Here is a 17,190-nt window from a genome sequence, read left to right as displayed (position 1 = left end):
TAAACCCCAGGCATTTGTAGGTTATATAAGAATACAATTTTTCAAACAATTTTCAAAAATACAAAAAAGTTTCAAAAGTCATAAAAAACTTTTCTCATGTGCGTGTTATGAGTCAAGGTTTAAGCCAAAAATAAAATCATTTTGATTTCCGAGCTACGAAAAAAATACACAAAATTCCAAAGTGTACCCCGTCTAAAGGCGGGGTTGGTTATTAGAGGGTTAAATCTATTGAGCCTATGGAAAAACTTTTTTATTTTCCGCATGCGTATGTCATAAGATTTCTCCGAGCACCACTCACTAGCAACGTGCGTGGTTCCTGTGCAAGAGTAATCGCTTCTTATCAACAATCACCTCATGCACTCAATCATCATGCGCGACCTATTCAATTGATCAGCTGAGCGGTCGTCTTATTATTTCGCTATCAGCAACATACAATATATTTTGCATCATAAAAATACATTTAATTCAGGATCGAACCACAATTCAGACATTGATGCTGGTCTGCGTTGAACTTTCGATTAGGGTGGGAGCAGCGCTTTTGGCCATAGCGCTAATTATAGTCATAGTGGATTAAACACTGTTATACAAAAATTTCCTAACCTAATCCGACCACTCTCACTATAAATCAATTAGATTGATCATGGCGGTTTTAAATGCGGAAAAGGGTTTTTGCTCAGTTCATAATTTCTCTTACAAAATATGAATTGAAGGTTTTCATTCGACGTATTTGCGGTACATATAGGGATTCCCGTACGTTAAAAAATTTCTTAGGCAGGCCAAAGCCAGAGCTTTTACAATAAATAATTGTACAAAGCACCCGAAAAAAGCATATGACATCGGATGATTTCTAGGTGTAAGCGATAAGTTGCATAACTGTAGCGTATATAATAGGTACTCTCAGCGCAAGCAATCAGCAACAGTGTCAAGCGAGAAAGCGCGGAGCCATTCAGTTCAGGATCAATCAGAGCATCAAGGTCAATAACAGAGCGTACGCTGTTAGAGACAGGTGATCTAGCGTACAGAAAATTAGCTGGATGAAATTTGTGTGCTTATCACAAAGCCTTATCTTCGTTATCCACTGAAACCGTGCGAATATGAAATGTGTCTTCCGGACTTGGTAAAATGGTATATGTTATCTGGGTTTGATAGAAGGTACCATAATCTTTGACTTGCTATTGCTTAAGCGTTAGTGCAAATATTTAACATTTGTTTTGGACACTTATTGAAGAAATTTGCAACATTTCCTTATCGTTCATTAACAACTAACACGTTTTTGGGGTTTTCACATTCAGTCCGGCACGGTGACCTAGCTGACACAGTCACTTTCAGCAATTCAATTGCCATATTCACAAAAGGCAGCTCATACATCATTCATTAGATTGAGTTGCTCACACTTTGATTGAGGTATAAAAAAAAACTGAAAACAACTCCCCTCTAAAAATCCATGGTTTATTGAACCCTGATCCAAAGAGAAATGCAAATAATCTACAATATAGGTTTAGCACTAATTCACCTTCAGATCGCACCCACGAAATAGGGTATCGTTGCACTGATTCGGTTGAATACGCAGAACTCTAGGAGCACGCCGCTCCCACGGTAAGAGACGATGAAATTATTTCGACCCGACCGACACCGAACTGGTTCAAGTGACGACTAAACTCAATGCCTTGTTTGCGACCTGTGTAACAAGACGCTGCGTCGGTCCAAAGAAAATCGTCCTATAAACCGTAAAGTACACATCGGTACTTCATTTGACTTTTGTCCTACAATACATGGAAAGCCACAAGGTTCGGAATTCGCTATAAATTCACTTAATCAGGTTATTCATTTCGTGCAATGAAATGTGTTATTAGAGCTTTTCCCGATAAGGAAGACGGTGGAGGAATTACATTTTTGGCGAACATAGCAAACAGAAGCATCTGATACATAATTATCAAGTCAAGGTCGCGAGATGACCCAAGAAGAAAAATGACAAAATTTATTACCATAGCATGATAAATATTCAGCCATTTTGCATATTAAAAATATTTGAATATATAAATAAACTTCTTCAGACTACGACAACGTAACTTAGGTTAACTGCTTAGATTGACTAGATATATTTATGATGGCTACTGCGTGATTGAACGGAGGTAACCCTCTAATACCCAATTTTTTATTTTTATTCGCAAATTAATGAATTTTTGGTTTTTGATTATTTTATTATTTATGTCTTAACATATTTATCCTTTTCCATTTTTTCTTGAAGCCTCTTCTGGGTACCGATTTTTAACAATGAAAAAAAAAATTTGAAGTGCTTTTGAAAATATAAAATATCTTAGTTTTTCTCTGAAACATATTCTATGTAACGGAAAAATCAATTTGAAATTATTTCAATTCCTCCAGACTCTTCTTATATAATAGGTTGATTGTAGAAAAATATAAAATGTACATATTTTTGTATCACACGTTAAATAAGACCTAAGTATTTGTAGGCTATAATTTTTTTTTATTTATCAAAAATACAAAAATGTTTAAAAAGTCTTCTAAAGCTTCTCCAATATGCGTGTTATCGCCCAAGATGTAGGCCAAAAATAAAATCATTTCGATTTCCGAGCTAAGAAAAAATAAACAAAGTCCCAAAAGGCGATGTTGGGTTTAAAGGCGGGGTTGGGCATTAGATGAAGATGAAGATGAACAAAAAATCAACTAGAACCTCAATCAGGCTCGTCATTCCTGAGCAAATGAATCAAGGTTTTTCCACCTACCAAAAAAAAACCCGTAACGTAGGATCACCTTTACGCGTTACGAGGCAAAATCTACAGCATTCTAATTTCTGGAGTTTGGAGTAACTAGTCCTTTTTGTAGGAGACAGTCTTTGGATTGCACATGGCATTGTCTTGTAGTTAGTTGAAAGATTTGGACTCCGGCCGAGGCTTAACTTGATACAAGTCATAAAAATGAAGCCCCAAAGCTGACAACGAAATTAATCAATAGGCATGTTGTGTGGCCCAGATTTTGTATTTTCACGTCGAAGAATAATTCGGCTCGTAAAATTTGATACTTTTACAAAAAAAAATGCTCTACAATATAATTTAATGGTACATAAGGAATTCCTATAGGGATTATCCAAGGATTGCTCTATCAGGGTGTCTACTCATTTACAGAAATGAAATTCCCTGAGTTTTCCAGGTTTTCCAGGTTTAAAAACAAATCTGGGTTAAAGAAATTCCCCAAAACATACGAATAGTTAATTAAAGATGATTAAAAACCTTTTTTTTTCAAATGAAAGGTATGTTCGAAAATAAAATTATCTAGAAAAAAAAGATTATTTTTGTTGTTTACCACGAAAATCAAGAATGTTTATAAACCATAAACCATATATCCAGTGATCTGAAAGGGCCTCATAATTTTTCTCTTAAAATGTGATTCAGATGTATGGACTTCATTGACGTACGCACAATATTTTTTCTGGAGAGCGTTTTGCATTTTTTTCTTTGGGGAAATCAAGGCTGATAGTATGATCGTATTAGAAATAATTACATTAGACACCTAGAAGTGTCTAAAAAAGAGACTATACATATACAGTCGCCTCTCCACATCTCGATATCGAAGGGACCATCGACATAGGGAGAGATCGAGACATAGAACAAATTTTTAACGAATACTAGATTGAAAATCCTTCCGTTGCCAGGAAAATCAAAAACAAACAGATGTCATTTCATTTTCGCAAATTGTTTTGAATCTCTAAAATCTAGTCTAGTAACCTTTGATAATGGGCATATCGACATACGGAGAGAAAATTGGGGACGAAAATCACATCGAGATAGGGAGATATCGAGATAAGGAGGATATCGAGATATGGAGAGTGAAAATGTATGCAGAATGAAGGGACCGAAAAAATCATCGACATAGGGAGAGATATCGAGATGTAGAACATCGAGATGTGGAGAGTCAACTGTATTGTGAATAATAAGAGATACCTAACAGGAAGCACGAGATGAGAGTTTGATTGCTACGTTGAACAGACATTTTTCTATGTATAATTCTACGACCCTTTTTGTAATTTCTCATGACATTACAAGTATAACAGCTTGATTTACTATAGATTTCTTTCCCGTATTACTCCGCAGATCTCTTCAGGAGTTTGTTTTGAAATTTTTCATGAATTTTCATGAACTTTCATGAAATAATTCTTCCGAAAAAAATGTTTTATACCTTCATTAATCCAATCTGGATTTTTTCTAATTTCTCATTTCCGTTTAGAGTATCTTCACAAACTCATACAGTAATTCAACAGAGAAACAGACGTAACACTTCGAACAAATCGCGATCAAAATCATAGTCGCGAAAACATGTACGCCCAATGCTAAAAACACTGTAGTTGGCCAATGGACCAACAGATGGCGGTAGTGTGTAAACGTCAAACACGAACAAAAACGACGCGAGCGCTGCGGGTGGTCGATTGACCACCTACCATATATTCGAATCGATCGTTAAAAAGTTCGTCGATGGACAGCGATGAGAGTGTGACGTCTGTTTGTCTGTGGTAATTCCTCCATTTTTCTATTTGAAGAATTTTCATTGAAATCTTTATATATTTTCTAGTCATTTATCCAAATTTCAAGCAAAATTTTTAGATTGTTTTGAAAAAAAATGAATTTCGAAAGAAAATCATGGAGTAATTTTGTGTGAGTTCTAAGTACGACTTTCTTGAATTCCTTCGAGGATCTATGAAAGACCTCCTAAATGTTTGATTTTTTTTCATTAATGACACTTTACACCAGAAGGGTGCATTCGTGTCAAGGAAAAAGAAACCTTCTTAAAATATAAACAAATATTATCTCCAAATAATGTTCTACAAGACGTTTTGAAGAAAATAATTGAAGTAGTTGGTTCGAATCCCTGAACCTTGAATAAAGTTTTAAACAATCTATGGAGATTGTAAAATTTTACAGAAAAAATATCAGAGAAATGTTTGAACCACAGCAACAATATTTTGATGATATGCTGGAGACATTCCAAGAAAAACATCTGGAGGAACTTAATGAGAAATCCAAGAAAAAAAATTATCGAGGAGTTCTTTGAAAAGTTTATAATAGACATCATCGAATAATGCCTGAAGAATTTTTGAGCAATTCCTGAAAGTAATCGAGAATAAATATTTGAAAAAATCCTTATGTAAATGCCTGGAATGAATGAAAAAATCGGCTTAGGAATTATTGTAGGTTTTTGTGGAAAAGTGTCGAAACGAATAAACTTTTGTGGAAGCGTTAGAGCGCTCTAAGATTTTTGGACCAAATCCTAAAGAAGTTCCTCTAATCGTCCATTGAAAAATCGCAGGTAGCATCCCTGAAGAAATTTATGAAGGTATTCAAAAAGGAATCATTGGAGAAATTACTAGGAATCCTGAAGCAGTCTGAAGATCTGAGAAAAATATCATTAAGAACTTGTGGAATAGTCGCCTAATAGGTTTTGTAGGTTTCTCTGGAGCCTCTAGAATTTTGCACCAGGTGCTTATTTATTTTGTATAATATCCAAAAAAACCATTTTGTATTTTTTTTTCAAGTTTTCAACTTATCAACTGCTCATGAACGACACCCAACTGAAACTGTACTTGCCTTTACTAATTTGGCAACCTTAAGTCCTTGTCTAAACATGTTTTATACTGATTAATTAGAAATCGTTAAAATGACTGAACATGTCAACTAGCGTTTTGATAGCGGCGCAGCCGACAAAATTTATGGTTGAGGACATTTTTTGACACAGAACTTACATATTCTACTATCTATTACTGTTTCAAAATAATTTCCCTGAGTGTAGCCGAAATTCCCTGAGAATTCCAGGTTTTTCCAGGTTGAATAAAATTCCCTGAGAATTCCAGGTTTTCCAGGTTTTTCCAGGTAGTAGACACCCTGTCTATGTATTTCTCCAGGGACTTTATGATATTCTCTATCAACTCCATCTAGAAGCCTTCCAGAGATTCTTCAGGGATTCGTCCTGGAATACCTACATGGGTTTTTCCTTAAATTCTATCAAAGTTTCTTGCACAAATTCCTTCAGATATTACTTCCGAATGCCTATAAGACCAGCAGTAACCACTCCACGGATCTAGAAAGATTCCTCGATAAAAATCAATAGAAATTTCTCCAGGGGTTCCTCCAAGCTACTACCAAGGAATTGTTATACTCCTATATATTTCTCAAAGAATTGTAACACGTGTATGCCCAGGAATTATTGCCAAAGAAGTTTTTATAAAGTTATCTCTCATATGTTTGTTTCAGGAAATCCTCCAGTGATTTCTTGAATAATTTCACAGATAATTCTATTATTCTCCTGGCGATTCTTGAGGAACTAATTTGAGATTTTTTTTATTCCTTTTAGGATATTTTTTTTCGTGGATAGGAATTCTTCAAAATATTATCTCATAAATTACTTTAGAGATTCTTAATTTGTTACTTGGCATACTTAGTCTCCTATATCTTACATGGATATAGCATACCTACATTTCTTCACCAAATTTATAACAGGCAATCCGCTAACGATTACTGTTGACATTTATTCTGAACATTTTCAATCGAATCGCATAGAGTTTATCCAGAAATTATTACATCGATCTCCTCCATCGACTTCTTCCAGAATACCACCATAGATACTTCTTCGGCTTCCATCAATTGGCAATCCATTTTTTTTTTCAAGGAAAATCCTTTAAGGATTGTTCTAGGATTTTTAACAGTAAATTGTTTATGATTTCCCGTACTGTACTTTAAAAAATTCCTTTGGTAAAATCGGCAAACATTCTTTCAAAAAAAAAATCTTAAGGATTCTTGATAAAAATCGCTATGGAAATTTTTATGAGCGCACCTGTATTTTCAATAGTAATTTTTACTGAATTGAAAAACTAAAATAGTCACCATTGCTGAAGAAAGTCATTCATCAACACACCACTTTTTTCGTCAGAAAATTGTAACAATTTTTAGTGGCCTCACAAGTTTAAAATATCATATTTTATACTCTATACTGCAGAAAATAGCACTTTGAACGCTCCTTCCGAGCAAATGGAATATCGATTTCTAAACTCATTGACTTGGCTACTTTTATTGAATTAAGATTTGTAAGGACAGAAAATAATAACAACAATTTGCTTATGAAATAACATGATAACCCTCTAATACCCAACCCCGCCTTTAGACGGGATACGTTTTGGAAAATGGTATATTTTTTCGTAGCTCGAAAATCAAAATAACTTTTTTTTTGGCTTAAACCTCAGCTCATAAAACACATACAAGGAGAGTTTTTTTTAAACTTTTGATTTTTTTTTGTATTTCTGTGAATTACTCCACATTAATTCTTCCAAAAAAGTTGAACCTCCTCTGGCTTTCTCTAAAAGTTTTTCGATACTTGAAAATTTTTACTCCAAATTTGTTTCAACAGAATTTTTTTTAGAATTGAATCAGAGATTCGTTTGAGAGCCACTGAAACCAGGTCGCAATCGGCACCCATAGTTGGAATTCTAATTTTATGTCACAGATCGTTAGTAGGGTAAAAGCACCGGTATTGGCCAGCCTAAGAGTAAATGTCAATAAAAATTATATACAAGCTTTCAACCCATATTATGTGAGTAAAATGCCGAAACTGAGCTTAAACCATCGTTTCGCTTTGAAAATATCGTTGGTCAATACAGGCTACCAGAACCAGTTTCGGCCAGAGACTTAACTTCGGTTCCTAAATTAGCCAATCACATTGATTTCTTACGAGAGTGGCCAAATTAGGAGCACCCTGGCCAAATTAGGTGTATGGGAGTTAAAAATGTAAGGAAAATGAATTGTTTTTCTTATTTTGTATCAATTCGGACGAGTAAATGAATGTAGCACTGTCATGTGAATGTTATCTACTGAACACAAAATGTTTCATGCTGATTGGCTATGTAAAACGGTGTATAATCTACTATGGCTACAACTGGCGTATGGTCAAAATCGGTGCTTCTACCGTATGTGCTAAAACTAAAGGATGGTCCTTTCGGTTTTCTCAAAAAGGTTGGACCCCTCGTACGCCAGCTAGCTAAACAGTTTGCAAAAATCTTAAAACTAATCAAAACCAATGAAACAGTCATTCAAGTCATCGTGCAAAAGTTTATGTTCACCCCTTAGTATGAAGTGTATCGTGCAAAAGTTTGGGTTTACCTGAGCTGAACGCAAATAATTTTTGTCAATAATTCTGCCATTTTTCAACCGATTTCAAAAGTTTAAAGCTTTCTTGAGCGCAGATGGCGGGTTTGAGATTTCACATATTATGTTTTAAGGAAGTTCATGTTACCCAACCTTTTGCACGATACTAAGGGGTGAACCCAAACTTTTGCACGATGACTTGAATGACTGCTTCATAGAATTTGAATAGTTTTCAAATTTTTCCGCAAAAATTTCATGAGTGCTCTTCAAAGAATATATGATTACGATCTAATGACACCTTGTTTTAAATCTTTGGTTTTAAGTTTCAATGCTAGTAATGGACCCCTTAGTAGCTCAAATTTATTCTCGACGCTTTTTCGAAATGATATCTAAGACGCATATACATTTTGTGGAGTCTAACAACAAGTTCAACGTTTTTACTTCATAGTACGCCTATAAAACATACATAGGGAAAGTGTACCAGTTATGGATATAGTGATTCCCTATTTGGACATATGCAAAATTTCGATAACCTTCACATTTTTAATCTTTTTCAATGTTTTAACATCAATATATAACCTGTATCTTACTGCCAAAACGCATAAAACGTTTCGAAATGTAGAAACAATCAAATTATCGCGTATGGCGACATAGGGAACTACTATGGCCATAACTGGTACACTTACCCTAATCATTCGATTTTTCTAGCGAAATATACATTTGGAAAACAATTGTTCAAATGCCTATTATGGACCCTCCCGGGGTCCATAATAGGAATGTTTACAAATTTGACGTTTCCTATTATGGACCCTCCATTTGATTTCCATGTAATCCGGCTTGCTGCCGACGTGCCTATTATGGACCCACCTGGAAATGCGTATTATGGACCCTCTTGTGTGGTTTCATTTACAAAACTGTTACAATATCTGTATTTATGCGTCTCAAACCAAATATATTGCCTGAAACTACTGACTTACAATGCAATCGAAGTTCCCCCGGTGGATTTTCATAGGAATAACATTGTGTGTGTGTTAATTTTATGTTTTTCTGTAGGGCGTCCATGATACGCAAAGGGTCCATAACCGGCATCGACTCCCTATTTTTTTTTCAAACACAAATAATGACGCGTACATGATTGGTTTGAGATTTCACAGAATTTTCGTGTTTGTGTAAGTTCAGGTGAACCCAAACTTATGCACGATACACCATACTGAGGGGTGAACCCAAACTTTTGCACGATGACTTGAATGACTGTTTTGTTAATTTTGAATAGTTTTCAGATTTTTCCGCAAAAAATCGTAAGTGCTCTTTAAAGAATATAAGATTATGATTCTAATGACACATTGATTCAACATTTTAGTCGATCCAATGCTGAGAAAATTAGCCATGTTTTTTCAGTGTGTTTTTTGAAAAATATCACTACTTTAAGTAAAAATTTAATACAGTCAATTCTCCATAACTCGATATTGAAGGGGGGGATTCGAGTTTCAGAACACAAAACCAGTGTAACTGCGATCCGAGGGACCATCGAGTTAGCCATGAAAACCAACTTTTACCATGATTCTCTAACTCGATATCGAGATACGGAATATCGAGTAAGGGGGAGTTAACTATATACAAAATTCAAAAAAATGTTTTTGGATAAATGCCTACGAAGTAAGAATAACTCATTATTTTTCGAATGCGCCATAGAGAGTTTCAATTGGACGTGTAATCACAAAGATATCGACAAATCACTTTTGTATGTTTTTAAGGGGGAGAACCTAAACTTTTGCACGGGAGTGTACCGTTTTGATTCAAATTCCGGACAGCTTCTAATTCCGGACACTCTACTTTGTATGGGAAAGGTTTCAAAATTTCCTGTTTGAAATTTCCCTACTTTTAGGCGCGTTTTAATATGAATTTCAAATAGCAATGCATGAAAATTCATAGAGCGCAACTTGCTTTGACGTTGCTTTTACGAATGCGGGAATTTAATTATAACTAACTATTAAAGTTTTTCTTTTCGTGAGTTGTCCGCAATTTGAAACAAGGTGTCCGTAAAATGAAGAAAAAGTGCGGTTGCGTCCGGAATAAGAATCATGGAAAGATCATTAATTCCTATTTATTTTAGGTAATTCAAGCTTTGGAATCCGAATCTTCGCCCACCGTTCGGAAGTTGAGTGTTTCAAAAGTTTGATAACGCACAGGTATCATGCAATATGTTTCAATTTATATGCTTTTCAATCGGTTATACTTCACAGGGGCCTTAAGTGTCCGTAATATGAATCAAAACGGTATATGGGGCCCATATAACCGTAGCCACGGTGCTCCCCTGACCGTCACTATCAGAAAAAAAAATCTCCATCAATTCTGTGCTCACCAGTCGTTTTAACAGTATTAAGTATAATGCATAATTAATCTATTTAAATTCAATATTTTCAATGGTTACACCTCCAACAGTGCGTAACTCAAAATCTGGGTGATCTTATTCAAAAATCCGCACACAAGTCACAAATAACTAGATAAAAAACTTTGAAACAAATTTTAATTGCACTTTTCTTCTGATAATCACGACCAAAGAAAAAAAAAACCGTTTAAATATCTCAGATTTCCTTTGAGTTTGTGAAATTATACAATCAAAAGGGCATAACTTCAAAACGGGTCCTACGATTTTTTTTTTTGAAATTTTGCCCAGACATTCAGCATAGCTATAGAAAATGACTGTAAGTACAGATTTGATAGAGACTTTTTTCCGATAATAACGGTCAGGGGAGCACCGTGCACGGCGTTGTCAACTATTTCTAAGCTCAACTATGCGTTCGACCTTTGAGTAAACTTAAATTCATTGGTTTGTTTGGACACGTGGTAGATAGAACTCCTTGATGTATTCCCTGAAAATTTTATAAACAAGCTATTGGGAGCTTCTATCTGATCCAACAGATTTCATGTTTGACTTTCAAATAATGTGTGTTTTGGTGTAACAATTGAAGTAGAAGATAGAATAAATTATTATTAGAAATTAGTATTTTTTGGAAGAATTTTTTGTTGAAAAAAAAAATGATTTAAGTCTGATGCATTGCCTTGTAAAACATTCTGCATAGTTTCAGACGGAGTAGGCGTACTTATTTATTGAGGAGTTGGAATGAATAAATATTACTTCCATTACTGCAAAAATTTACTGCTGAAAGTCTACGCTCTACAGTTATCATTTGACTTTCTATTTCTTACAAGTATTCCGTTATATTTTTTACGACTTCCTAAAAAACTGCATGCGAAATAGAGCGTTAGTGAGCATAGAACATTAGTTTTGCGGATATCTCAGGATCCTGACCACTCAATCTATCTCGCTTAGATTCTGAGAAAAAATAACTTCGGTGAGAAACTTATTCTAACTTTTTATCGCGCCGACAATATCACCAGACTTGTATTGGATCGCACGTCACATATAAAATCAGATGCTATTGCAGAATAGGCTGGGATATTTGGCTGATGCCTCCCAAACAGTACCGAAAAGTGCTACTTTTCAGCATTGTTTTTTAATAGGAAAAGCAGGCCATTATGTAGTGCTCTTACTCGATATTCAAAATTCAGTCCAAACATATGAGCACAATTCCTTTTGACCGTACAATTATGGCATTTGCTCACAGTACAGCGAAAACAACACAATCAAAGGAACCGTATTTTTACGTCGAGCGTCGCGCTAACATTGATGAGCACAAGCTTTTTTTTTTTTCTCAGGACGACGGATTGAAGTTTGTTTACATTCTCAATTATACGCGGCGGTTGAGGAAATTTCGTAAAGTTTGGTGATTTATTGAAGTTTTACGGCGTGTGATTGGAATGAAATCCTTCAGTGAAGAAGTACGAAGGTTTTCCATACTGAAAATAAGTGCCCGGCGAAGTAAGTCACCCACGGGGGCGGGAAGAAACTTGTGTTCGAAAGTGGTGTGACTGATGTCGATCGCTAAGCATTTCTCTCAAATCGTGTTCGTCCATGCGATTTCGGTGAAAAAGTGAAAAGTGGATAATTGAACTGAAGTTATTTATCGAAATACAGTAGTTTCATTGTATTTTTGGTGTACAGGTGGACGAATCATAAAAGCTTTCACAAAATTACATTCGGAAAATGAATCTATGTTGCAGGTGAGTTGGAATACCCGCCGTAGTGGAACATTTTAAGTTTGATACGACGAATAGTAGCTCTTACGACGAAGTAGAACGAAACCCTATCTGGGTGGGTTTTAGATGTTTATTGAATCCATTGAATCTTGTTATGATCACACCGTTAGGTGGATTAGCGCACAATTTGTTTTGTTAAACGGTGAGACAGAGATGGGTATACATCATTCGGGATCGGATCGAAGTTACCGGTACAGTGGGAGCAAGCGAGACGAAGCAATCAAAACACTCACACACCAATGCGAGTGCGTCCAATCTGCTGATGATGATGACGATGACGAGAATCACACCATCGACGCTGATTGGTTGAAAAAGCTGAGCCCATATTTTAATTGGACAACGATGCCGTCACAGAAAATAAGGTTGTCACTTCCCAGTCCAGCCACGCACGTTATCAATCAGTTATCTTTTTTCATCGATTGTTATCTCAATTTATTTGTCACTAAACTAATAAAGGTTTCGATCTCATTTCAATGATAGATAAGAAATTTCAAACATACACTTATCCATATTTTTCCTAGCGCCTTTTCTTCCGAACGGCTTTACGCGGATCGATTTTCTCCTAATCTGATTCACTGCGCTTCACAAATTATTTTCTGCTCCTCCTTCTGAGGGGAAAAGCGAATCGCACCAAGAAAAAATCCACTTCACTCCTAGTTCCGATGTTTCCGTGGCCACGCACTGAACTAAACCGTTAACGCACTAGTTAATCCTCCGTTCCGCACAATATTTAAAGACGCATTTTGCACAATGCCGTTAGCCAGCAGAAAAAAACGCGAACCGCACATTCGGTCTTGGAGAGAAACCGAGATCGAAATGTCAGCGAACTTTGTTTTTGGTGTTTTTGGCGAAAAGGAAAAGCGAAAAGTCCGTCAATCAATTTACTAATGACGATCGCGTAGAAGCATGCCGAGCAATGATGATGATGACGTTACTGCCCAGTGAGTTTGGCACAACAGCCCAAACTCATCTAGATCAGTAATCTGTCACAACACGAAATTTTGATACAACGATTTTGGTGGTGCGTGGTTTCGGCGGTCGATTTGTTGTTCCAAAAGATTGTTAATTATTCTGTTAATTTGTAGGAATATAGCAAAATATTATCCATTTAGAAATGTTCGAGAATCAAGCAATCCATACGGAACACAAAGATGTTATTCACGACGTTGCTTACGATTATTATGGACAGCGAATGGCAACTTGTTCCAGTGATCAATATGTGAAGGTAAAGATCTATAGGAGTATACGGGGTAAGATGAGCACCAAACAAAGGATGAGCTTGATATAAAGTGAAACAGATTGGAATCCAAATTCAGCTATCTACCTAAAGTTTGAAGGCCCAAATTTTGCGAAAGAAGCATCAATGACAGTGCAATTTATTTTTTAGCTTTGTACACTAGCACAAAGTTTAAAATAAGCAGATCGACCTTGTATACGTTTACTATTTCTGCGAATAAGTCTCTGGAATCGAGAGTAGGGTCACAAACCAGGCATAGAGTATCTTCCTACGAATTTTAATACTAAATAATCATTTTTTTATTAACAATATCAAAATATGTTATTTGTTTGGTATGAACAGAAGTTAAAATATCAAAAAAACTTAGTTTGTATGGCATAAAAATGAAAAAAAAAAAATATCCTATTTCGCCATTTTAATACTATAAAATGGTATACTTATCATAAATAAAGGCAAGAGTAAATTGCAAAATAAGACAGCTAAATTTACCCTTATTTTGAATCCACGTGAAGAATTCATTTTGTTATTATTTTGTAGCCAATATCTTCATAATAAATTATTTTGTTATTTCCTGTCATCAATATTTTTGTTATTGGTATGTAATTGCAATGGCATAATAAGTTATTCTTGAATTTTTGCCGTACAAAATGAGCTATTTTGTTAACTCTTATTTCAAACAAACAAATAAAAAATATACTTTCGAATATTCTATTTCAATGGTAGAATTTGATATTCATTTTTCATTTTTCTCCTTTACCCGTATGTACATGCGTTTTATCCATTGAATTCGTTAAATAAGTTGAATGAAACTCTTTATACATCACACACATTTTCTTTTCAAATTTCCAGGTCTGGGATCAGAATGACGCCGGTGTGTGGAGTGTTACCGCAAGTTGGAAAGCCCATTCCGGTTCGGTTTGGCGACTATCATGGGCACATCCCGAATTCGGTCAAGTGCTGGCAACTTGTTCGTTCGATAGAACCGTCTCGGTGTGGGAGGAAACAGTAGGCGAAAAGAGTTCCCCCACAATGTCCCCGGTGAAACGCTGGGTCCGCCGTACAAATCTAGTCGACTCGAGAACAAGCGTTACGGATGTGAAGTTTGCTCCAAAATCCCAAGGACTGGTTTTGGCAACCTGCTCCGCCGATGGAATCATTCGCATCTATGAAGCTCCCGATATCATGAATCTATCTCAATGGACTTTATCGCATGAGATAGCAGTTAAAATTCCGCTAAGCTGTTTATCCTGGAATCAATCGATGTTCCGCTTACATGCCCCAATGATTGCTGCTGGAAGCGATGATTCGTCTCAGAGCTCAGGAGGAAAAGTTTTCATATTTGAATATAGCGAAAACTCCCGGCGTTGGGCCAGAACTGAAACTATCAACTCCATCATAGAACCGGTGCATGACATTGCATTCGCTCCCAACGTGGGAAGAAGCTACCATATTCTCGCAGTGGCTAGCAAAGATGTTCAAATATTTAATTTGAAGCCAACGCTGTAAGATTTTCTAGATTCATTATTGAAGCAGAATTTCACGTTCCTTACTTTTTTCATGTCATACTTTTTACAGAGAACCAACTTCCAATTCTCGGCTGGACATTCAACAGATGGCTCAGTTCGGTGACCATTACTGCACTGTTTGGCGGGTGACGTGGAACATTACCGGCACGATGTTAGCCTCAACTGGAGATGACGGTTGCGTTCGAATGTGGAAAAGTAATTTTAATCGCATGAACTAATATCTGCATAATAACAATAACTCATTTAATGATTTTTAGTGAATTATCTGAAAAGCTGGAGATGTGCCGCAGTCCTGAAGGCAGAAAACCCACAGTCGTCGGTTCAAGAAAATTCCATAGCTCCGTCGCTTAACTTGTCCAGCTTGGTCAATGCTACTGCTAAGTACTACAAACGGGGAACTATTAGTCATCCCACTCAGGTGCCGAGACACTGAATGAGGTAATGTACTATTGTGGATTTTCATTGAGATGATCAGTAAAATGTTTTAGTTGTAATTCAATAATAGTTTTCTCCTTTTCTATCAAAATTCCCGAGACGTGAATTTCTAGACAGAGTTTTTTCAGCTCCTTTAAATTTGGAGCCAAAATACGCCAGAAGGGGTTTTTTTTCACAAATTTCATAACGCCGAAAATGTTTTTTTAACACCTACCCGGTCATGACCATTTACACTGCGTACAACATTCCGTATCTTGAAGAAACTTTAGGGGTGCCTGGGGTAATATACACTGTCGAGGCAAAACTCACCTTGCCAATTACTCTGGAATAAACAAGTATTGAATGAAAAATGCTATGTAGATTTATGAAACGTTGCAAATAATGGACTGCCTGGGAATTTGCTACATAGGGGCAATGGGGGCAATAATAACACACGGGGCAGTATGAGCCACCCCGGTTTTGACCTCAAAAACAGTGTTCTAATGTCTAGTGTCATTATGATCTGCTAAAGGATGCCTCAAATAGCCACCACAATAAAAACCGTAAGAATATTCGTTTGAACACTTAAGATATTTACAAAAATGTACAATTTTTTTCTTCGTCATGAAAAGCTTATAATTTTGGCAGTTTTTAATTAAGCCTATTAGACAATTATATTTATAATTCTGGTAAATTTTACCAATTGAAACTTCTGATCATAATGAACAGTTCGTGAGCAAAATTAGATTTGTTCGCAAGCAAAATTATTGAAAAACAATATATTATTTTCAAAACGAAGGGGCGGGGCAAAATGAGCCACCTAGATTTAAGCAAAACAAACAATGTTTTGAACATTAAAATTCATTGCCTAAATATACCAGATTATTTTTTTACTGCATAGTCATCTTTATGCACCATTACAAGTGAAACACTGCTAGAAAATACGTTGAACCAAGTATCGCAATTTAGTACTAGTATATCATGGTCTATTTACTATGTATTATGTATCTTCAAAAAATAAGCCGCTAGAACCAAAAATTCCAAACAAAGCTAATACAATTTGCTTTCGAATAATGTACTCTTCACCACTAACTCTTATCTATACTGTTTCAAATAAAAATAATTCGATTGAATGAGGTGGCTCATTCTGCCCCGTAGGGTGGCTCATAATGCCCCATATGGTTGATGACCACGTAGAAAAACATGGTTTTCCAAAAAGTTCCTGAAATAATTTGCAAGTTGATGTTAACATTAATTATCGACGTAACATGGAAGATTACATTTTATAGTACAAGTCACTTGCATTTAAACCATAATTTTTGCTGTTTTTCTATGCATTCCATGGCGTTTTCCTTAGGCGGCCCATATTGCCCCGATCATCCCAATAATGAAACAGGGAGATATAAATTCGAAAAGCATGTTATTTTCCGGATATATTGCTTGCTATTTTGAAACTGATAAATTCAAATCTTTTGCACTCTCTAATCATAAACAGATGGTTGGAACTTGGGCCAGTTGATGATAAGATGATTTGGCGAAATAACACAATGGTTTATATTTTACAAAACATTTTCTGTTAAGCTCCCGGTTGGGGCAGCATGCGCTCCGTTGGTGGAGCAGAATGATCCATTCCAAAACAAACTGCAGGCATAATAGTAAGTTCATGTGAAGTCTTTTCGTACTATAGTATGCACATTTGGCTCTT

At 35.9% G+C, this 17,190-nt stretch overlaps 2 protein-coding genes across 5 annotated transcripts in view; one reads left to right on the top strand and one right to left on the bottom strand.

Moving 5' to 3' along the window:
- LOC5567854 (acetyl-CoA carboxylase) overlaps window positions 1-13,118 on the bottom strand; it is a 50,973-nt gene extending 37,855 nt beyond the window's left edge. For 2 of the 3 annotated variants that reach the window (XM_021842566.1, XM_021842568.1), the window contains exon 1: window positions 12,809-13,118. Coding sequence is in view for 2 of the 3 variants with exons in the window: in XM_021842568.1 (XP_021698260.1) it covers window positions 12,809-12,818 (10 nt within the window). In the remaining variant the exon portion in view is untranslated. Of the gene's footprint in view, window positions 1-12,545; window positions 12,649-12,808 lie in introns of those variants that run through there. The other variant, XM_021842567.1, reaches the window with a different exon arrangement.
- Window positions 13,119-13,253: 135 nt separating this feature from the next.
- On the top strand, window positions 13,254-15,570 carry LOC5567856 (nucleoporin SEH1). 2 transcript variants are annotated; one of them, XM_001651831.2, is made up of 5 exons: window positions 13,254-13,329; window positions 13,394-13,533; window positions 14,395-15,047; window positions 15,121-15,266; window positions 15,329-15,568. In XM_001651831.2, the coding sequence occupies exons 2-5, from the start codon at window positions 13,423-13,425 to the stop codon at window positions 15,502-15,504; spliced, it is 1,086 nt and encodes a 361-aa protein (XP_001651881.1). In that variant the 5' UTR covers window positions 13,254-13,329; window positions 13,394-13,422; the 3' UTR covers window positions 15,505-15,568. The 2 variants fall into 2 exon arrangements, with proteins under 2 accessions (XP_001651881.1, XP_011493333.1); XM_011495031.2 differs by having other exon boundaries at window positions 13,316-13,533; window positions 15,329-15,570.
- Window positions 15,571-17,190: the final 1,620 nt, after the last annotated feature.

This window comes from Aedes aegypti, chromosome 2, assembly GCF_002204515.2.
Source record: "Aedes aegypti strain LVP_AGWG chromosome 2, AaegL5.0 Primary Assembly, whole genome shotgun sequence".
NCBI classification, from domain to species: domain Eukaryota; kingdom Metazoa; phylum Arthropoda; class Insecta; order Diptera; family Culicidae; genus Aedes; species Aedes aegypti.
The sequence above is the reverse complement of the archived record's forward strand: the minus strand, read 5'-3'. Positions and strand labels throughout refer to the sequence as shown.

Coding starts and splice junctions, on each gene's coding strand:
- LOC5567856 (XM_011495031.2), top strand. CDS start 13,423: ATGTTCGAGAATCAAGCAATCCATACGGAACACAAAGATGTTATTCAC. Junction 13,534..14,394: donor CCAGTGATCAATATGTGAAG/GTAAAGATCTAT, acceptor TCAAATTTCCAG/GTCTGGGATCAGAATGACGC. Junction 15,267..15,328: donor TTGCGTTCGAATGTGGAAAA/GTAATTTTAATC, acceptor AATGATTTTTAG/TGAATTATCTGAAAAGCTGG.